Source organism: Etheostoma cragini, chromosome 7 (assembly GCF_013103735.1).
Source record: "Etheostoma cragini isolate CJK2018 chromosome 7, CSU_Ecrag_1.0, whole genome shotgun sequence".
Taxonomy (NCBI): Eukaryota; Metazoa; Chordata; class Actinopteri; order Perciformes; family Percidae; genus Etheostoma; species Etheostoma cragini.
This window is the reverse complement of record NC_048413.1, coordinates 14,289,539-14,311,401: the sequence shown is the minus strand read 5'-3', so window position 1 is coordinate 14,311,401 and position 21,863 is coordinate 14,289,539. Positions and strand designations below refer to the sequence as shown.

At 39.0% G+C, this 21,863-nt stretch overlaps 3 protein-coding genes across 10 annotated transcripts; 2 read left to right on the top strand and 1 right to left on the bottom strand.

Moving 5' to 3' along the window:
- The first annotated feature begins 149 nt into the window (after positions 1–149).
- On the top strand, positions 150–4,268 carry hnrnpa1b (heterogeneous nuclear ribonucleoprotein A1b). Of its 6 annotated transcripts, XR_004657207.1 has the most exons (12): positions 150–397; positions 934–1,050; positions 1,147–1,293; positions 1,393–1,603; positions 1,690–1,785; positions 1,873–1,935; positions 2,026–2,099; positions 2,174–2,312; positions 2,388–2,525; positions 2,605–2,671; positions 3,819–3,876; positions 3,952–4,268. XR_004657207.1 is itself a non-coding variant. In XM_034876000.1 (11 exons), exons 1-10 carry the CDS (start codon positions 386–388, stop codon positions 2,661–2,663), a joined length of 1,056 nt encoding a protein of 351 aa, XP_034731891.1. In that variant the 5' UTR covers positions 150–385; the 3' UTR covers positions 2,664–2,671; positions 3,819–4,268. The 6 variants fall into 6 exon arrangements, 5 of the variants coding, with proteins under 5 accessions (XP_034731891.1, XP_034731895.1, XP_034731894.1 ...); XM_034876000.1 differs by having other exon boundaries at positions 3,819–4,268; XM_034876004.1 differs by lacking the exons at positions 3,819–3,876; positions 3,952–4,268 and adding an exon at positions 2,845–3,152 and having other exon boundaries at positions 1,690–1,773; positions 2,026–2,094; positions 2,175–2,312.
- Positions 4,157–9,194, bottom strand: nfe2 (nuclear factor, erythroid 2). Of its 3 annotated transcripts, none has more exons than XM_034875997.1 (4): positions 8,918–9,194; positions 6,960–7,038; positions 6,728–6,865; positions 4,209–5,480 (listed from the first exon to the last, which is right to left on the bottom strand). In XM_034875997.1, the coding sequence occupies exons 2-4, from the start codon at positions 7,005–7,007 to the stop codon at positions 4,209–4,211; spliced, it is 1,458 nt and encodes a 485-aa protein (XP_034731888.1). In that variant the 5' UTR covers positions 7,008–7,038; positions 8,918–9,194. The 3 variants fall into 3 exon arrangements, with proteins under 3 accessions (XP_034731890.1, XP_034731888.1, XP_034731889.1); XM_034875998.1 differs by lacking the exon at positions 8,918–9,194 and adding an exon at positions 7,163–7,395; XM_034875999.1 differs by lacking the exon at positions 8,918–9,194 and having other exon boundaries at positions 4,157–5,480; positions 6,960–7,392.
- Positions 9,195–13,766: 4,572 nt separating this feature from the next.
- Positions 13,767–19,731, top strand: copz1 (COPI coat complex subunit zeta 1). Its single transcript, XM_034875780.1, has 9 exons — positions 13,767–13,921; positions 14,397–14,465; positions 16,644–16,725; positions 16,812–16,903; positions 17,930–17,985; positions 18,102–18,179; positions 18,304–18,355; positions 18,440–18,478; positions 19,091–19,731. The coding sequence occupies exons 1-9, from the start codon at positions 13,904–13,906 to the stop codon at positions 19,136–19,138; spliced, it is 534 nt and encodes a 177-aa protein (XP_034731671.1). The 5' UTR covers positions 13,767–13,903; the 3' UTR covers positions 19,139–19,731.
- Positions 19,732–21,863: the final 2,132 nt, after the last annotated feature.

Sequence of the window (21,863 nt, the reverse complement as noted above, 5' to 3'; positions counted from 1 at the left end):
TGTTGCTGTTGCCGTTTTCATTGCATTCCGTCAGTGTATTTTATTGCCTTTGTGTACATTATGTTTTAACAGCATCCTGCACAAAAAGCCATTTCTTGCCTATCCCTAAACACAACATAACATCCATTTTTTACCGTCATGGTTGTGAGATGCACCGCCTACCGTCAGATTATTGGTTGTTGATACTGACTGATTGGATTTTGACCAATCAAGATTCAACCAATGCTGACGACAGACTGCAGCGCGAACTACTGACCAATTGTTGTGTGAAAGAGGTGTTTCCTTTACTATTTATTCTACTGTTCAGAACAGGGCAAGGCTCGACTGACGCAGATCACTTCTCTCCGGCCAGTTTACAAGGAGTCTATAAGGATTTGCTGCCAAGATGTCCAAAGATGTAAGTTTTGCTTCGGATTATTCAATTTTCTGCAAATTGGAAGTCGGTAAACTATAGTTATCTGAAGCTATTGCAAAAAGACTATGCTCAATGTAGACTGCGTTTTCATCATTGCTACCGCAGCTATGAAGCATTGTAAAGCCGCCATTTTGTAGCAGCTGGGCCTCGTGGCCTTTTGTTCCTGCTGGTAGCTATGTACGGAATTCAGATGTTTCACTAAACGCATGTATTCAGTAATACTAAACGAAAGTTAAACCCTACTCGAACGTGCCTGCGTTAGGGTTTGCATACAAATGCTTCTTAAGTTACTCCCGATCAGCCGATCGGTCCGCTAACGTTAATGGCGGCGACGACTACATCCTCCGCCCTGTCTCGATTTTTGATATGTAAACTAAGATTGATTAAATGCGTTACTGCATTGTTAATTATGGGGTGGGTTGTTGTGAATAGTCATTATTGAAATGGCAACTACTGCTCCTTAAGTGCTGGTGATTGTACTCTGATGCGAGCTTGCATTGTCCATTGTGCGACGTTAGGTCCCACGTGAGCCGGAGCAGCTTCGCAAGCTGTTCATTGGAGGTTTAAGCTTCGAGACCACAGACGAAAGCCTGCGGGCTCATTTTGAGCAATGGGGGAGCCTTACAGATTGTGTGGTAAGTGGGTTTCCCATCAACCCGTGGCACATTTTTGTGCATCATAAATAAAAAGCATGCATTTGTGGGTAACACTGGGAATAATTTGTATATTAGGTCATGAGGGATCCCACCAGCAAGAGATCCAGAGGCTTTGGCTTTGTTACATACTCGTCAGTGGATGAAGTTGATGCTGCCATGTCTGCCCGCCCCCATAAGGTTGATGGAAGAGTTGTTGAACCTAAACGAGCCGTTTCCAGGGAGGTATGTATGATTCGATACATTTGACAAAACTTTCCTAGAGGAACTTTTAGTATATAAAGCAGATACAAGCGTTGTGAAAAATGGCGAATGTCTTCCCAGGACTCAAACCGGCCAGGTGCCCACGTAACAGTGAAAAAGATCTTTGTAGGGGGCATCAAGGAGGATACAGAGGAGTCACATCTTCGGGATTACTTCACACAGTTTGGCAAAATTGAGGTCATTGATATAATGACTGACCGTAATACTGGAAAGAAGAGGGGCTTTGCTTTTGTGACCTTTGACGATCACGATTCAGTCGACAGGATTGTCAGTAAGTACATGTTCTCTGCTGTAGACTGAAATTCACTTTTCTAGTGTTTTGAACGCTAATAATTTTATTTTTCCCCTGTGACACAGTTCAGAAATACCACACAATCAACTCTCACAACTGTGAAGTACGGAAGGCTCTCACAAGGCAGGAAATGCAGACTGCAGGAATGGGTATGAGAGGAGGTAAACTTTTTATGCATTAACACGGATTAATCAATACACATCGGAGTATTGAACCGTATTCCATAACTAAGGGTTGTTTTGGTTTAGGTCGCAGCAGCAGCGGTGGTAGTGGTGGAAGGCCTTATGACTATGACAGAGGCTTCAATCAGGGTACGACTATCGGATAACAGATTCAATTTAATTGTTCAAGTGTAATATGCAGTGTCCGGAACTTAATACTGCATTTGCTTCTCTTTTCAGGCAGCAGGGGTAGATATGGAGATGGTCCCTACAACTGCAATGGAGGAGATGGTGGTGGTGGTGGTGGCGGCGGTAAGCAATTTGGCCAGCTAAAGTTTAGGGGAAAAAAATGTAAGCATGGCAATGTACGGACAGGATTTATTTTGTAGGCTATGGAGGTGGTCCCGGTGGTCCTGGAGGATATAATAATGGTAGCAACCGGGGGTATAACCAAGGTTACAACCAGGGCGGTGGAGGAGGCGGTGGAGGCTATGGAGGAAATGGAGGTTATGAAAGCAATGGTTATGGTAAGTGTTTTGGCTCCCCTTGATGAACTACTGTGTTCAAGATGTGGATAACTAAGTGTTGCCAATATCTCATAGGTAACTGTGGTGGTGGGGGCGGAGGTGGGGGTGGCAATAACTACAACATGGGCCACTACGACCCCCAGGCCTCAAACTTTGGCCCAATGAAAAACAACTTCGGAGGTGGTGGCGGCGGCGTTGGCGGCAGGAACTTTGGTAAGATGGAGAAAACCGATGCAACGATGTTTTCTGTAATTTGGCATAGTTTCTGTATGCTGAATATTTTTGTTTGCAGGTGGCTATGGAGCTGGTTCAAACAATGGTGGATATGGCCGTTCTGGAGGACGATTTTGAAATGTGAAGTAAGTATTTGATGGCATGCCTAGATTATAAATTTTGTCATACAACCAGAGTTTGTAGTTGCAGGGACTCGTTAAGTGTAGCTAAACATAAATAAAAAAAAAAAATCACTCTGGATCTCAGGTCATACAAAGTCAGTGCACAGTTAACAATGTTGTTCCATATTGTTCAACAGGACTGAGTACTTAGGAGAGGAGAGCGAGGAGAGCAAGCGAAGTGACAGGGCAGCTGCAGGTTTACCTCCTAATCTGCTCAGCCAAACAGTTGTGGCAGGTTACAGCTGCTGCAAGAAGAGATGTACAGTAGATAAATCATGGAGGGTCTTCATTTAAACGTTTTTTTTTTCATCAATGTGTTTATGGAAAGCAAGCATTCCAATGAGGTTTTATGTAGATTTTTCTTTTCTTTCCTTTAAGCCTGGTTTTTATTTGTAACTGCATCAAATCAAGCTGAAATAAACCATCATTCAGTTTTTTTACAAAAGTCTTGGTAGCCTCTTGAGTGGTATGGGAAAGGGAGGGTTTACTATTAGATGTTGCACAATGTGGGGTGAGGGACACTTTACACCAGCCAAAAAAATCCACCTGGAAAGTCCTGCACTAGTCACAACATACACTATAAAACAATGGCAATGAAATACTGGTAGAGGAATGAGAAGTGGTGCACAGATACTTCCATCATAAAGAGCCCATCACTTGGTACAGACTCTACCCTGAGTTCTGCAAAGACCAACTGGAGGATGCTAGCTTACATGCAAGTCTTTGAGGCTAGTCATGGAAGCCAGCTGAGGGAGAGAAGTAGCAAAACCATCGCCAGGATCATTGAAGCAGGGGAGAGTGAGAACAGAAGCCTGAGGCTAGCAGGCAGCAGCTACCAAAAGGCTTAAGTGCTGTCTGTAGGTAAGACCAGACTTCTCAACTACTGATAGTATGTCTTGCATTTGTAACTTAGCTGGTAGTAAGCTGTGTAGCACCGTAATGACAACTTAAGTTCATCGTTTTTAATTATGACTTGCACCAATGTTGACTGGTAAAATTGGCCTCCTAATTGTGCATAGAGGCCCTACAACAATGCATGCTGTGAACATAATCAACGCACTTTCTTTGCAAAAGATTGCATTTTACTTATTTTGCATTTCTGCCCTCCTAGGAAACCCACTACATGGTCTCGAAAACCCTTGACTTCATTTCTGTGACAATGGCTCAGGTAAAAATTGTCAAAACATTGCAGATCACTTTTTCTGATGTTCACTTTATTTAACAGATATATGTTTTCACAGGTTTTCTGAATAATCATGTGGGTGCTGGACGACTTTTTAATTTATTTTTTTAACTGAAAACTGCAGTGTCTTTCTTAATAAAGTATTTTTTGTAAGGTACTCCAGTGTGGTTTCAGTTAATTGTAAGAGCATAAAATGTTTATTGATTGCGGTTAGTCATACCCTAATGAAAATGTATCTTTCACTTGATATGCTTTCGTTCGGCACAATCAAGGCAGTATACCTTCTGTCAGGATATTGAAACAAAACTATCCCCACATTTAGCATTGCTCTCTCTTTTGCATAGTTGTGTGAGGTACTAAATAAATTTTACCATCGGGTGTCTGTTGTAGGGCGTATTCATCTATTGAGTATGGCTGTCCATCTTCATCTCTTAAGTGAGAAAATACTTCTGAATAGAGACCTGTAAGGCGACACTTAATAAAACCCAGGCTGCGTTGGAACTCAAGCCTTTCCTGTGCCAGGTGCTCTCTTTGGGCTTGCAGCTCGTTCAGTTCTCTTTCAAGGTGAACTATGCTCTCAAGCTTCCGTTTCCTGCAGTTCTGAGCTGCGACTTTGTTCTTCCCTCTCCGTCTAATGTCCCTCACCAGTGCTAGTTGATTATCTGTCAGAGTATACTGTGTCACAAGTTCATTGAAGTCATCCACAGGTAGATTGATAATCTTCTCTGTGGGGAAGGGAATTTTCAAAGACATAGCCCGCCTCTCATCTCTGCTCAGTGGACCTGGACTGGAGATACTTGCTTGTGGTTTGATATACATGTTATGTGAGCCCCCCCTGCTGGACACCCCAGAGTCATTGAACAGGTTGCTCAGAGCAGAGGTCTGACTCTGTTTCACTGCCCGGGGAGTCAGAGCATTGGGTTGTGATTGTGATAAAATGGGTTGGGGTGAAAAATAAGCCTGTGTACCTGAGTGTAAATACAAGGAAGATTGACTTTGGTAGTCCACTGAGTAATGGGTGTGTGGTCTTCTGGTATGCTGAGTCATGCTGTCTGGTTCACTATCACAATATGGCATGCCAATGTCTACACTCTGGCAACCTGGTGCACCACCAACAGGATTATCTGGGGAGGTCAGAGGTGGACTAGAACCTAGAGACAGACCAGAGTCTGACTCTAGTTCATCGGCTGAGCGAGCCTGGGAACTTTGTCCATGTGTAGTCCACAGCATGTGCCGATGTATGTCCTGAGAGAGAAAAGCGTTGGCCCTCCTGTGCCCTTGACTGGTACCCGACATGCTCATCTGTTCCCTAAAAGCCATGTGTGATGGCTGTGTGTGAGAAGAGATGGGGAGCATTCTTTGATTGAGCTGAGCTTGTCCATACGCTGCCTCTGCGTTGCTGCCTAGGCGATGTGAGACTGGCACTTCAGAGTAACATCCATCGTAAGTGTCATTGGTGCCAAGCTCACAAGCAGCAGGAGGAGGCTCAGAATGGGACTGAGCCATCCCATTACCTCCCATAGGTACCATGGGCTCCATGATTTGGTACTGTGTTGTTTCATAGGAGCCTTCAGTGGGTACTTGAAACTCCTGTAACAAAAACAAAAGTTATGACTGACAGCAGGTACTGTACATCAGTTTACATGTCACACTGACAGCAATAAAATAATTGAAGGCAATTATTACATTTGCAAGACCTCTGAGTTAATTAGTGAAATCGTCTAATTTCTGCTTTTCATTTGGCTCACTAGAACAGTTTGCCACCACTTCAGCATGCCATCACTATCCTCTGAAGGGCTCTCATAGATGTGGTCAGGTTTCACCTGAAAACAGAGGGCTATTGTGCGGTGCAGGGGGCTGCTAGCAACATACAGCACTTGCCCCTTCTCACAATCTCTTCATCCTGCCATCACTCAAATGGGCCATTGTTGCCTTCCTCAGCTGAGTGTGTATTTGTTTTTCAACAGTTAGCAACACAGGAAAAGAGGGAAATATGTATTTATTCCACAACAATTAAACATTCTGTTTAGTAATTCTAAATTAATTTTAATTTCTGAACTACATTTTAACTGTTGTGTTTCGTATTCTTTGAACATGATACTGAGAATAACTTTTGTCAATAATAAAAATAAAACACATTCATGTCTCCTGAGGCCGATATGTACTGCAGTGTTTTTTGAAAAGCAACATGTTTTTGTTTTCTACAGTGTCCTCATGTGCATTTGTTAAAAAGGGTTAGTGGAATGTAACAGTACATTTACTCAAGTACTTATGCACAAATTTGAGGTGCATGTACTTTACTTGAGTTGTTTCTTTTCATGCCACTTTCTACTGCTACTCCACTACATTGCAAAGACAAATATTGTACTTTTTACTTCACTATAACAATATGACATCTTTAGTTACTAGTTATTTTAGAAATTCAGATTTTTGCACACAGAACACGTAGTTTATAAAATACGTTTTTTAAATAAGTTAAACTACCAAATAATATAACCGCCTACAAGAACGTAAAGCTAAAATTACCCAATAAATTATAGATCATAAAATTACCCTTTTTCATGCTTTCAATGCTCTTGTTAATGCACCTTTCTAAAGTGTGAGGCTTTTCCTGTATTGTTCTTTTACTTAACAGAGTATTTTTTACAGTGTGGTATTAGTACTTTTACTTAAGTAAAGCGTCTCAATACTTCTTCCACCACTGTCAAAAACAATGCAACCTTCACTTCTATGATAACACAGCGGGAGACGTTGTGATAACACACAGTAATTGGCATATCCAAAACACACAATATATAGTAACATTTTACAATAAAATAAAACATGAGCGGAGTTACCTGCAGCTCTGTGATGGCCATCAGCTCCTGCCATGCCATATCCATCTCTGTGTCCTGAGGAGCTCCATAAGATCTGACTCCAGGGAAATTAGTTGACATGGACACTCCACCAACCAGCCTGCCTGGAGTGGCTAATACCTTGTAACAGAAAAGAAAATTGATTACATCAGTGACAAGACTATTTTAGGCTTGATTATGTGTTTCTGTTTCCCCGGCTCTTAGACAGACCTACCTCACAGGTTCTCCTCAGAGGGAGAACATAATTGGCTGTTGAACACATTCAGGAGATACTCTTGCTGCAAAAGATTAACCTGGTAATGACAGAGCAGCAAGTTATTGTCACCTACCCAGCCTCTATAAACTTTGACACATCAGGGAGATGAAATACAAAACCGTACGTCACACCATGCTTTTAAACACATTTCTAAGTCATACAGCACATTACATATCTGTAGACCTGGCGGTGCTAAATAAGTGACTGTTTGGGTGTTGTATGGGTTCTTTTGGAGCACATGAAGGGTTCAGTTGAGTTGACTCCTCCCAACAGCTGTCCCGGGTGCAGCTATGCCGACCCCTGATAAGACAATCTGCGGGAAAACAGTGCTCTCTACAAGACACACTGGGGCCAGTGTCCGCTTTGGAAAATGTGGTGTAGGCCTGTAGCTAACATATTGGAAGTAATCTTTAAACTATTTTGGTTAAGCTCTGTGAGTTGCCATTATATAATTTTTCTTTTCAATTTTTAAATTTTTTTAGCATCTCCACCTTGTGTTTTCCAATTTAAGATTTTCAACACACAAATGTAACACCAACAGAGAGGTGAACAGAAAGGTGAACACTGAATACATTTTTTAATTTGTTCACTTATCACATACGCCAGCCTAAATTTATACTCACACATACTTGCACACCATATGTCGTTCACAATAGCCTTGCAAACACATAAGCGCATCTGTTTTATCGGTTCTGTTGTTTTTTGTTCTGAATCTGCTTGTTTAGATGTTTTAACCTGAAATAAAAAGTCTAACCAGGGATGGGGCAGCAAACTACCTACAGCTACACACCTGTTGCATTGTTTCCACTTATGAAGCAAGGTAACTAACAATAAATAAATGGAAAGAGTCTGCCTTAACACTGAACTTTTGCAGGGACTAGAATAACACTTTTCTTCCCTTTGTATTCCCTATCTTGACAGTCAAAGGGTCACTTCAATAAATTTCATATGTCATTCCTAATGCTACCGGTATGTTGACTCAATATGTTTTAATTCCCATCAATAAATTCAAAACGTGATGTCATGAAGTGGAAGCCTAAAACTACTCCACTGACAATAATGCAGAATCTGCTTTTTAGTTAATACACATAGAGTGTTTAAAGGTACCTTTGAAGTTAGAATAAAGTTATCAAAGTCAGGCTAATTGGAGTTGAGTATCACACTGAGATGTCACAGATTACCGTCTTGGTTTAATGAGTTTAACCATTGAAGAGACATAAATGGCCTGCATCAATTGAACAGTCTCTAATCTGAAAAAATATATATTTGCAAAATGTGGTATATTTCAGTATGAGAAATGTATTTTTCATTTGAAGATTTAAATTACTGACTTACTGACTTTCAAAACTTTGTGCATTAAATTTGTAATATTGCTCATTGTTTCAGTGGGCCTGTTTAAGGTTATTTGCTATCATGTGCCATGTGTAAATTATTTTGTAATATGTGAAGTTTCTGAAACAAGGGGTCGTATTTACTGTATCCTGCTATAACCAGCATTGTGTTTCTTGAAACTGTTTCCTAAACTGTAAAAAATCATAATTCACTTAAAACTACTCACTGGTTCAGTCAGTAGAGTTCCAGTCAGTCAAATTAAAAAGATGATAAAACAGTATGTCAAATTTAGCCAGCAGGATAAAATCTATTTGTCTGTGTTATTACCTTAACTGTATTATTTAAAACTTAAATGGAAGCTTATGCAACAATATAATTACATTGTTTAAGAGTTTAATTGTATTTGTTATGTGATGATGTGGAATGTCACCTCATCTAAAGTGCTACTTGTACCTAAATAAATACACTGCAATAAAGATTTAATTTAAGTGGAAACATTGTGATCTGCAGCATCCAGTATAGCTTTACAATGGAAAAAGAAAACATTGGACGAATCAGAACAAGGAAGATGTGAATGAACATACCTGAGCAACATTCTCTGCTTCTTCAACAGGTGATGAGTGAAAAAAAATATTCAGATGTGAAGCACAATCCTGGTGGTAAGAAAAAGAAAAAAATTAGTACAAAGAGAGCTGTTCTTTTTCACATGGAGTATGTTGTGCTGTTGCTGACTTTTACAGATCACAAGAAGTAAAACACACTAAGCTTCATGCTCTATCTCAACTGTCTGTCTCTTTCTGTTCAGCTACACATACAGCCAGCAGCATAAATGGGATGGCTCTGTGCAGAAAACGCAATCTTCCTGTAAAGCACCCACACCACAATTTTTTGCACTCTTGTATCCTAGCACACTTGCACCCCAACCTCCAAATTTCCCTTTTGCCCACAAGACAAACCACAAACCAACAGTCTGGCATCCAACACGACAATTTTTCTGCCAGTCCACACTGAGGTAGGTAGATGTTTACAAAAACGAAAACCTATAAGCAATTCTGATTCTAATTATGTAAAGACAATACACATTAAAAAAACACGTTGAACAAATAAAAATGAGTGAAAACTAGCCGGATGGTTGTCTCTGTCCCGGCCAAACCGTACAAGAACTGTGTCCTTTCAAATCCTCCTAAACGAAAGGTATGAGGAGTAGGATGTGGAGCACCTGGAGCCGGCATTGCTGTGAGGGCCCTGTTCAAGCAGGGGTGGGTTGGAGGTAGGATTGAGACTTTAGTTTAGCAGGGATGGAATGTACACCCTCCAACAGGTAAGAAAGACAACATTGTTCCTCTATCTGGCAGAGCAAGTGCCAAGGGAGAGAGAGGAGCAGGGGGAGAATGGAGGGGAGCGTGTCTTACATTGCAAGTGACCATTAAAATCCCTCACTAAAAATCCCCTCATTGCCCTGATCTGAAGCATTGTGAGCAGTGAACTTACAAAGGCTGTGTTATGTAGAACTGCACCATTGTGCAACAGCTTTCACACAATTACTGTAGAGATGTTGCCTATTTACTGTACCATAGAGCAATTTATCTTTATACACAGTGACAGATAACAGTCTCACAACGACAATGATGATTTTGGAACTGATCAACATCACATGAAATATTCAAGACATTTTAAGCTCTGTTAAAGACCCCCTACTGTGTACACTGTGTACAACATAGTGGATAGAGTTCCTTTTTAAAAGCATTTGTTGATTAAACCAATTGATAGAAATACTGAAATATGCATCTTGTTAATTCAGTTTCTGTGGCTACAAAATATGCTATAGCCTTCATTCTTCGTGAAACGAGCTGATGTAAATGTATGTTTGAAGGATTACCTGCATTTGAGGGATTGTCAATCCGCTTTCTGAAAAGACAAGAAGTATGCAGTCATTTACAAACAAACAACTGCAGCGTGCAACAGATGCAAGCAGTGTAAGCCTGGCTGGAAATAATTATTTTTTCTCTGAAATGTTAAGCCAAAAACAGATGTCACAATCACTTTCTTCTTTAAATAATACTTTTCACATCTTTTTACACTGTTAAAAAGAAAACAAAATTAAATAAAGAGGAAGCAAATCTCCAATAAACTGCACCTCACAAGTATAAAATAACAAATATTGCAACTTTAGTACAAATACACACAAATTGATTTACAAACTTTCAATCAATTATCTTGTGTAAATAAATGAGTAAAGTGTTTACCCGCTTTATAAATGGGATAGAACTAAATGTATGAAACACTACAGATTAAAAAAGTATAAAGGGGAGTTGAATATTTTTTATAGTGGGTATAAATGATTATGATCTATAAGATTCCCAGCAGCATTAATTACTTAAAAGAGTTCAGACTTTCAGGAAGGCACTGCATATTCAAAAACCATGAGAACGTAGAGGTTTTGTCTGGCCCATTACAATATCACATCCCACAGAAACATAAATCTCAATGTTTTCATTGTCATTGTTCTAAGATGGAAAAAGTAGGTGGCTGACAGAGTCAAGAAAGGTGAATGTCTACCAGGAATCAAAGAAGGGACTTCCCAACCCAAGTTCCTAGCACCCAGCCCCTGACTCAACCACTGCCCCAGCATGCCAAAGAGCACCCTGTTATTACTGCGACTACAGTGGTTTTGGATCTGGACACAGTTCCCAGGTTAACGCCCACTTTCCCTGTTTGTGTTTGTTTGCCTCAATTAGTCTTTGACATCTTTGCTTTCCATCTTGCCTTAACTTAAACCTCTCAGGACTGTCAGCTTTTTGTTGTTGTGCACCTCGGTGTTACCAACAACTCTACTTCAAAAATAGGCCAGACATGTTGGCTGGGAACTGCCCACAGTTGACTCACTTAGTCTTAAATTCTCTTAATGATCATCTAGGTTGAATATACTAGATGTGTCCGTTTTTTATGTGAAATTAATGGTTAAACATGTCTGTTTGGTTGTTTAACCACCTCCTGTATGTGTCCTGGTGTTTCCGTGGCTTAATTTGTTCATTAAAGATGGAGGAATGTGGCATCTGTTAACATCCAAAAGGCTGTATCAGACATGAGCGGAAAAACCACCTCAATACTAAACAAAATGAATGTGGGCCTTGGGTTGTGGTATCAAAAAAAGGAATATTTTTGGAGTCAGCTTCTGGGAAAGGAAAAATAAATAGTGAGGGCAGATGGTGTATTATTTTTTTACCTTATATTTGTAATCTAACTAGTTGTAATCTTGATCTAAAATGTAATAAATAAGGACATTTTATTTTTTTCCATCAATATTAAACTTCTTAAAAATGACATTCATTGGACATAAAATGGTAATATAGTCAATTTCACATATTTGTCGATCCTATTGTGGATGGTATTGAAGATGCATAATTTTTTTTTGGGAGAAATTATCTTTATTACACACAGTTCTCCTCAGTGCAACTGTAGATGTAAATAGGAATTGGATTCAGAGATAACCTTTCCATTGTTTTTCCTTAAAATGTCTGTCATGATGGTTACACATTATCACTGCCTGAAACACAAGCAAATGAGGAACATAAACATGCAGCATCATTCTTCTGAATGTCTCAATACGGCCTGCTCTTATCTCAAGATGTTTAGATTAAGATAACGTTTTGTAAGACCAGTACTGTATTTTTTTAATTATTATTATTTTTGCTTCTTTTTTTGTATTTATACATTCACATATTATACAACTGGTGTTGGGGTGGGGGGTGGGGATTGAAAAGATTTAACAGAAATAAGTACTTTTTCCAACTCAAGCATGCTATGCAAGTTTTGTGGGTCTATACTGTGCATAGGTAATTGCATAAATGCAACAAGGAACGTCAACTCTGGTTGGTATTACAGACAGAGAGGCAAGGTAAGGAAAGGAGGATGTTGGCTGGCGGAAGCTCTGCTTAATGCTGATAAAAGGAGCACTTGGTTCTTAGGAAGGGAACTGCTAACTGCTGTGGTTGCTGGCATAGCTGAGAAAAGGGGAGTAGCCCACACTATCACACATTACTTAATTCTCTCTATCTATAGCTATTTAATTCCTTTCTACTTTAGAATCTTTGTGCGCATTAGAAAGGAATAATAATTTATGGTAAATATTTACTGAACTTTAAGCGACATTATAGTTTCTTTTACAGTTTTCTCACATCATGCTTTAAAGATTTTCTGAAGAGGTCAATGTATTAATTTATGAATCATTCTTTAAGGTCCTTCAACTATGAAGTGAATGGGTGCACAAACATTTTTGACATCTTACATAAGTGTAATTCTATTTTTAAGCCAGCACCATAAGAAGTAACAGTCATTTTATAGTTTTTGCACGTTCATTCGTCATATGTGTTGATTCACCATTCAATCTTTATTCATCACCATCACCAACTCTGCCAGTCATCATCATCACTGTAATGGGTTTAATACATTTGAATAAATGTGTTTGACTTCTAATATGAGACAGCATGACATCTGAGCATATTTTAACCTATACGTTCGAGCTATGTTCAGGGCAGCATAGCCTACTGTTTCCTCTGCAGTCGGGGTAATTTTGAAATCTTAGTGGCTGGATTGTGTAAACAAAATGCAGTATTGCAACATTTTATGGTTGCCCGCAGGGGTGCTTTGAATACATGTCAAAATAGTTTGTCTCTTTTCAGCATGCACTTTTTCCAGTTAAATAATAGATGCACACGACTTGCTTTCACTGTACATACTCCAGTATTATTTGAAACTCAAGCCCAAAAAATATCTTACAGTAAGGTCAGTGATGTCATTTATGGAGTGAGATACAGGGAAATCCCCATCAGCCTGGGTTCCCAGATGCTTCCCAGAAGTGGGAACTATGATAATTGGAGTTGGTTACATGTAGGAGGATCCTGAAAAAAGATGTTGATGAGTTGAGTACGAGTAAGCTAAAAAGGCTGGTAGGCCTATGTGAATGTTTTCCCCTTTTTTATGTTACAATGCAGTACTATATAACAAAAAAACACCTTCAATCCCCAAATATATAAGGGTTTATAATAATAATTTGGTTTCCCTACAGTAGGCAACCTATAGAAGAGATTTGAGCTCTGACATTAAGCTACCATCAACGGTAGACTCCAGTTCATAAGAATATATAGAAAGAAATCCCCTACACTATCACCAAGTAATTAGATTACATCTGGGAATTACAGAACAGATTAACGTTATGAGTTATTTTAATAATAAAAAGAACAGGGTTTGGGATTGTTGTGATGTTAGCACAGGACAGAATAACACAGAAATAAGGTTTTTGGAGAGCAATGTTTGACTTTACCAGAGGGACATTATCATGATGAAACTTTCCCCACTGAAGGGACAAAAGTGTTACAGATGTTAGTAAGTGTGAATGTATTTTTTTTACTATGTTTTTTCCCCCTGGCTTCCCGCCCTGTCGTGAATTGCCCTTTGCCCTGCACGCATCACGCAGGTCCCTGCGTCAACCAATAGGAAAGAGCCTAATTTACTGTACGTGTTACGTAGCTTGCTGCTATCCTGCTAGCTACTTGCTAACAAGGAAAAAGATGGATTCACCCATACTGGTAATGTTAGCGCATGTATTCGTTTGATGCGGTGTACGTGTCATTCAAGCTTTCAGTTATAACTATTTCACACAGTGATATGTTGTTTCTCGAAACGAAGCGAAATATGTTAATATAGCTATGACGTTCTCGTTAACTCGACAGGGAGCTAACTAAAGTAAACGGCTTGCCTGTGTTGGCTAACCTGACCTCCTCAGAGAAATAGCTTCGTGTGTGTGTGTGTGTGTTTGTTGGTGATGTGGAAGTGTAATGTCTTCCTTTTGAATTCGCGAATAAGCAGATGTTTCTATTGATATCACTTTCGTGACTTTGACGGGTTTACGTTTGTTTCATTCATCCCATGTTGGCGCATCGGACTTTGACGCTACAAGTTCACTTTTTGATTGTTGACTTAAAACTATGTTTGATCATTTAAGTTACTGATTAATGATACTTGCGTAAATTGAGTCAATGCGTATGTCTCCTTTCTTATCAGGAACCGTCCCTGTACACTGTCAAAGCAGTTCTGATTCTGGACAACGATGGAGACAGGCTTTATGCCAAGGTATGGTTTAGACAATTACAACAAATCTATCCTCATAAGTTAAACTTCTATTAAGCATTTCCTGGCTGAACGTCTTGGCCCTGGGTCAACTGCAGTAAAGGATACGTCTGGTAATATTCTATATATTTTTCTTAACAAATCCTACTCCAATACTAAAACCATTACTGGTTTTGCAAATTAACATATTACCTTTTTGCACTGCCCTCATTCCAACTAAAATCTCTAGGTATATATGTATGTAACTGTATATATCGTTTTGTTTTATTTAATTTTTTTTCTACGCTATTTTAAGCATTTGTATACGTTCTGTGTGTGTGTAGTGTGAAGGGGCTACAGCTTACATGTCATTAGATGTGCAACGATTTAATACATCAGTTTATTTATCATTTAAATATTAATTGGTTATATATATATGTGTGTGTGTGTGTGTGTGTGTGTGGTAAAAATTCAGCCTCTTAAATGTGAAGATATTCTATATTCAACAACGTTATCGCATATTTTCGTTATGTTTATTACTGTTATGCATATTTACGTCTTGCAGCCGTATTTTCCAGCATCCCATGAAATATAAATTCCGAAAAATGACAACCCTCTGCATGCAAAGAACATTCTCCCATCACATGTGCAGCCCACATGACTGCACTGTCTCAGCCAAAAAACTTCATGCTTTCATGAATATATATGATTATATAACTATATGTCTTTTTTTTGTGATGTCATTTTACCAGTTGATAATAGCCTAAAGCAAAAATACAACTTTTATTCTGAAAGCAATTATTCAGAAGTACAAAAATTCAAAGTCCACAGATTAACCTGTTGAAGGCCCTGAAGACCCACACAGGTGTTTTTAAGTGACTCTGGCTGATTAGACCTCTTTCCAGGACTGTGTGGGTGTGTATAGACTGATTGCTTGACATCTTCCTAGTCTCGTTAGCTTTTGCTGCTTTCAGACAGTTTTATCACCGAAGCCTGTACAGCATCATCAGGGGTTGTTTGGGTTGTTTATGCACATGTACTACCACTGGTATGTTGATGTATACACTCCTGTTTTTAACTCCTTATGAGTTTCTCCTAATGTTGGCAATTGATTTTTAATTTACATTGTTGTTTTCTATGTGAGTGAGATGTCAATAACTGTAACGATTGGTTGACTGCCGTTCCATGGCACTTTCATGGGTAGAAGGTTGTGAAAACACGGGTTAACTGGAACACGGCATTAGTTGCACCTGTTAGGGCAGGACAAATGACGGCAGGACAAATTATGGCTGTATTATTTTTATTGGTAGAAATAAATTTCTGTCTAAGCTTCGGCTCACTTCAACCAGAGCAGAGGTCTAATCGGCCACAATAACTGAGATCACCTGTGTGGGTGTTCAGAGGCATTAACGCCTGCTACATTTCACTAGCAAGATGTTACCACATGGGATGTAGCTTGATTGAGCATTCAAATTGAGAAGTTTTAATTAATCTATTTCCATGCCTTTTTTACAGTAAAATATTTGTATTGTTCTCTTTAAATGTGTTTTTTACTTTTTGTGTTCACTTTAAACCCTACGTTTGAACACCGTTTAATTCTCAAAGTACCTTTCCCTATTAGTTAACTTGCTAGCTAGCTAACTCACAACATGGCACATTTTACACCATCTATTTTACAAATTAATGGATTTATTTGGCGAACTAATGGATTATGTCTTATATGAGGAATGGTTTGTTTCGATCTGCATCTGAAAGTCTGCATCTGTAAATATAGCCTGAGCAAATGACCGCTAAATTTGCCATTTTATTTCCTGTTAATTCCCAATGGGAAGTTTCCACCTTGACCATTTAAAACCAACAGTGAACGTACCCGATCAAGTATTTTCTCTGATGCCAACACCTGATTTATAGCTTATTTCTCTGTGCCATAGATCTTAAGTTTTGTCCGCAAACTATTAAAAACACATCAAAGAGCCACATTGTTGCACTGGGTGACATGTTCTATAATGGCCTTGAACATGGGCACTGTAGTTTATTTTGAGTCAATTCAACATACAGTGTACCAATGTTGTAAATACTAGTGCATCAGCAAAATATCACCAGCCTTACCCTTTTGATTAAAATTCAAACTATGTAGTGTTTTTGGGTTATGGATTAATATATCAACATATAATAATGTCTTCACTTTAAATCCATCTACAGTATTATGATGATACATACCCGACAGTCAAGGAGCAGAAGGCATTTGAGAAGAACATATTCAACAAAACACACAGGACAGACAGTAAGATGTTTACTACATTAAAGACTCCCTTTCCTGCCTCAGTACATGTCTTATAACATGCATGGTTCCTTTTTGTGTGTACTTAGGTGAGATAGCATTACTCGAAGGCCTTACTGTTGTCTACAAGAGCAACATAGACCTCTTCTTCTATGTGATTGGAAGTTCCCATGAAAATGAGGTAAGCCTAATTTTAGGATTTTATGATGAACAGTCTTGCAACCCAACTATTGAGCAATTTATTTGCAAAGTCACGCAAACTACCAGGTCTACCAAAAATGTTAATCCCATCCTTTTTCTCACAAGTGGGGTAATCTTTTGAACTTTAGGATATCAAACTGTAATTTGTGAAGTGACAGTGTCTGCAATATAATACAATATCCTAAAACAATTGCGCTCATTTTAATGTAAAATGTAATTTTACATGGCCAGTTCTGTAGTTTACATTTACTGTTTTTTGTTTTGTTTTTTTTACTTTTCTCCATCTGCAGTTTTGTTTCAAATGAATAGTTTGGCCCGCTGTCTTAAGTGATAGTTGAAGTGCCGTTACTTGGTATTTCTACATGTCCCTCGTGGCAGCGTTTTTTCTATTTTTTGTTGCTGTATTTTTTTTCTCCAAATCAGCATGACATCAATGTAGACAACAGATTCATATTCAGTTTAAAATAATGGCCCCATCGAACAGATTTTTAATTTAATTTTTTTGTTTTTGTTTTAACTATCAAATGTATTCTGTTTTAATCTATTGAAGTGTTGCCTCACGGCTCAGATTATTCGGGTTACCAATGTTGTGACATACAGTGCATGTTATATTTATCTTTCAATATTTGAGTTTTACAATTATATAAAAAAATATTATATTTTATTGTTTTATATTATAAAAACATTTTACCCAAAAATAATGCTTGTAATTAAAAAACATTTCACCCATTTTCAAATAGTGTGTTATTTATACTCTGTCTTTTATTTATAACCTTGACAGTTGAGAGCCTGTACAGATGGATATCTGATGGATCAATTTGGCTTAGGTCGAAAATATAAGAAATTGTGTACCTTGAGGTCCAAAGAAAATATTGTGAAAACCAGAACAAGTGATTACACACACGTTATTTGCTGTATGTTTTTTCCCCCAGGTGATTTAAAAAACAATGTGGGCTCATTAGACAATAGTACATAATAATCTAATATATTTTTCTATTCCTAACAGCTTATGCTTATGGCTGTTTTAAACTGCCTTTTTGATTCGCTCAGTCAAATGTTGAGGTATGTTTTGGCAGCTGTTAATCTACAACTTTTTTTGTACACTCTTATCATATGTCTAGAAACATGTATGACATACATGCTTGACATGTTGATATGTTTTTGTTGTTACTCTGTAGAAAGAATGTTGAGAGAAGGGCTTTGTTGGAGAATATGGAGGGACTCTTCCTGGCTGTTGATGAAATAGTAGATGGAGGGTACGTACGAATTGAGAGACTTGAAATTCTTGATTAGAAGTCTTGTAAAAATGACTACAGTTTTAGGACAGCGTTTTTCCTCTGGGATTACTAAATGTTGGTCTGTCTCTGCTGCCTCTTGCAGGGTGATCCTGGAGAGTGACCCACAACAAGTTGTGCACCGTGTGGCTCTCAGAGTAAGCTTCTCTTCTCTCCAAAATATTCAACATAGTTTGATGTTCTTCGTGTTGGATTTAAACATGAGATAATTGTTCCTGCAGGGGGATGATGTGCCTTTGACAGAGCAAACGGTCACCCAGGTGAGAAAAACATTCCTTGGTCTACTCTCTGCTATAAAGTTTAAAAGCTCCATTAGTGTATTGACTGCTAAAGCTCATTACTTTTGAATGAATGAATATAAGGGCATTGTTACAGCACCATTCTCCCCTACTTTGTCACAGTCCTCTATCTTGTCAAATATTGCATTATCTTCTATGCATGATGGTGTACATGATTACTAATTATTCAGTGTACAATGTTGGTAGCATACGGTGGTTCCTGTACTATAGTGTGCGTGCGTGCGTGCGCGTGTGTGTGTGTGAGAGCTTCTCTTGATTAATGTTGTCATTTAAGAGGCCTTAGACTGGCTACCGCCATCCCTCCTCTGGCCGTGATTAATGGCGACCCCCAATCCCCATACTTTATGGTTATGATTCGGCTTTCATCCTATGATTAATTGGAGCTTTCCTATTTCTCTTCATTTACATAACTTGTTCACCTTCTTATATGTACATTTTCTACCCTTGTTCCCACTGTTTTTTCATTTTGTTTTATTTGATACTTTAACTCTTACTGTTGCCTTTCTTGTACTGGCCAGTACAGTTTTGTTGTTGAAGTGGTCTGCTTGGTCAAAACCTAGTTTTCCTCCACAGGTTCTTCAGTCTGCCAAAGAACAGATCAAGTGGTCGCTTCTACGATAGTCACCCGTGCACCAGTCTACCAGTGAGCCGCTGTCCAGTAAAGTCTTTGTGGCACTGATCCGCATACTCCTTTCCTCTGATATCCACTCCTTCAATCAAAGCTGTGAGGAGTACCACTGGCTGATCCAGTCAACACTTCCAAGACTACTGCTAGACAGTTTCATTTCACAATTTCTTTCTTTATTCTTTTTCCTCAAACTCGCATATGTGACATAATCAACATGAGTATAATATACGGTATGCATTCCAGTACGAATACTGGCCTGTTCGTTTTTTTCATTTCAGCATCTCTGTGTTTATTAAACCAGCGTACCTGTCTATAAAACATTGATAAACCTCATCATAGCCTGTGGCAACATTCCAACTGTCTCCTTGAACAAGAATGTTATCCCATTGACAGCCCCCTGTCAAACTGTACAAGGATAGAGGCACTATATCATTTAATTTGCATGAATATTGTGATTTTAAAAAGTGTACAACTAGTACTATAGTCATACCACTGATCACAGAGGTATGTTTTGCATATATTTTGTCTGGGATTCTTCCATTCATCACATACTTGTAATAAATGTTTGTTGACAGTGATGTGTGAACTGTGGTTAAACTGTAAAAAAGCTTTCTTAGTAGTAATATGAATTTTCATACTTTTTTATGTCTGCAAATGTAGCAGGCTAGTAAGAGATAGTATTTCCTTATTTCAGAGCTGCCATAATGTGTGCTCTTTGTTCTTCAAGAGACACTAGAGCAAGGGCTCCATCTCCTGGCATCTACAGCAAATTGCGATGCTGAGGTACATAAATACCGCAGACAAGAAGTTAAAGAGGGGCTATGCAGCTTTGATTAGGAGCTTACACTGTACTGCTTCTGTGACACGGAGATACGTTTTATGGAGTCATAGTTGATTCATTTCTGCTCTGTAGAGAGCCACTCTGTGCCGCATAAATTGTGGGCCTCAATGTATGCACCCTCAGCTTCACACACTATCTTAGTCTCATTGTAATGCAAACGAGAGAGAGAGAGAGAAATGGATGTGAGAAACCACACTACATCATGTTGGTATCTGATACAGGAGAATAATTAATCTATCTGAATTCTACTAGCTAGATATCCACATATGTTCTCGTGATGATCCGTAGAAGATATTTCTTGCTATAAAAGATTTGCGTTGGCTGTGCAACAATCAGATCCAGCAATGCCTAATTTGAACTACCTTAGGTAGCTTGTATGGTTACACCTTGTGTCCCCTCCTTCCTTGTCTGTACAATCTGACACCACCTCCTACTGTACTTGGCATGCTGTGACATGTCTGTTGGCCTGAGTCATTGGTCATTAAGCTACTGTTTGTAGCCTTTTCACAAACTGGCTAAAAACAAGTTTGCCTTTTTTTCAGTTTCTTTCTCTTATCTATATTTATGAGGCATTTGGCCTAGACATCAGTGAGAAGCGGCCAAAGTGAATATTGTTGATGTAGAGCCGTGTATGGCCAAGAGCAGTTTGTGAATAGGATCACAGAGTGGTTATGTCGGAATGTAAATTACAGCGTTTCACCTGTTTGCCGAATGGTAAAAGCCACCTTTCACTGGCAAAGAGTCCGTTAAATCTTTATTGCACCCAAAGTGAAATTTGATGGGAGCTGCTGTTCTCAATCACAGAAAACAGCATAAAAGATTGCAGTTCTGGTATGCCAGGCACAGTTATACTGCAATTTAATGTCCACATACTGTAGTGTTTGTGGAGGCAAATTACATGTAGTTATTCTGGGCCAGATATCAGTTAATCAGCTCAGCATTACAGTACATTACTAATAAATAGCTCTCTGCATGTTGTGTGTCACAGCCAACTGCTGCCAGAAAGCAGCTGATAACACAAGGCAACAGAATGTATGTGTGTGGAAGCATGCATGTGTTTTGTTTTCACATAACGGAGAGGAGTGTAGTCAATGAAACGGTTATGGGCTCTGATCTCTGGACCTATTGTCTTGGCTTTACACCAGTTTGATTCAGCCCTTGAATCGGTGGCTCTTTATGGCTGCATAGATAGCATGAAGGGAGGCCATTGTTGATGCTACTTTCTAACTGTTTTACTGGATAAAGAGCAGTAGGACAGGGAAAGGTAATCATTATAAATGGACTCCATTATCGCACCAGTTTACTGTTATCGCACCAGTTTTCTGGTATAATGAGGACAGCTTCTGTCTCAGTGTGTGGTTTCAGTAAAGGAGGGGAAACATGAAGGTTAAAGAGGACGAGGTTAGCAGAAGTGGACCGCAGTTAATGTGATTAGTGAGATCCCAGCTAGGGCATTGCGGGGAAGAGAGAGGGTTAAAACAGATCCCACCCAAGGTGCCTGTCCAGACTCTCACTTTTAATCTAGATAGCCCTGCAGCACTATCAGGGGCGCAGTGACTTGCTTTCATCTGCTAATTACAGTTGCACCATCGTAAAAAAACAGCTAGGTAATTTATATTAATTATACAGGCATGAGTATAACAGTTTGAAACACCATTGCTTGACATGCTGTACATAACATGCAGTAAAATTGTCAGAGACGTGTGGGCTGGAGCCTTGTAATTGATCGATGCATACAGTCAAAGAGTCACTCTTTCTCTTGTGTGTATGTGTGTGAGTGAACTGTGTGAATTAGAGCCAATAAATTATCATCATCTGTAAGCTTACAGAGTCTTTATGTCATAGTCAATGGGCCTGAGCACCCATCCAATGGCTTG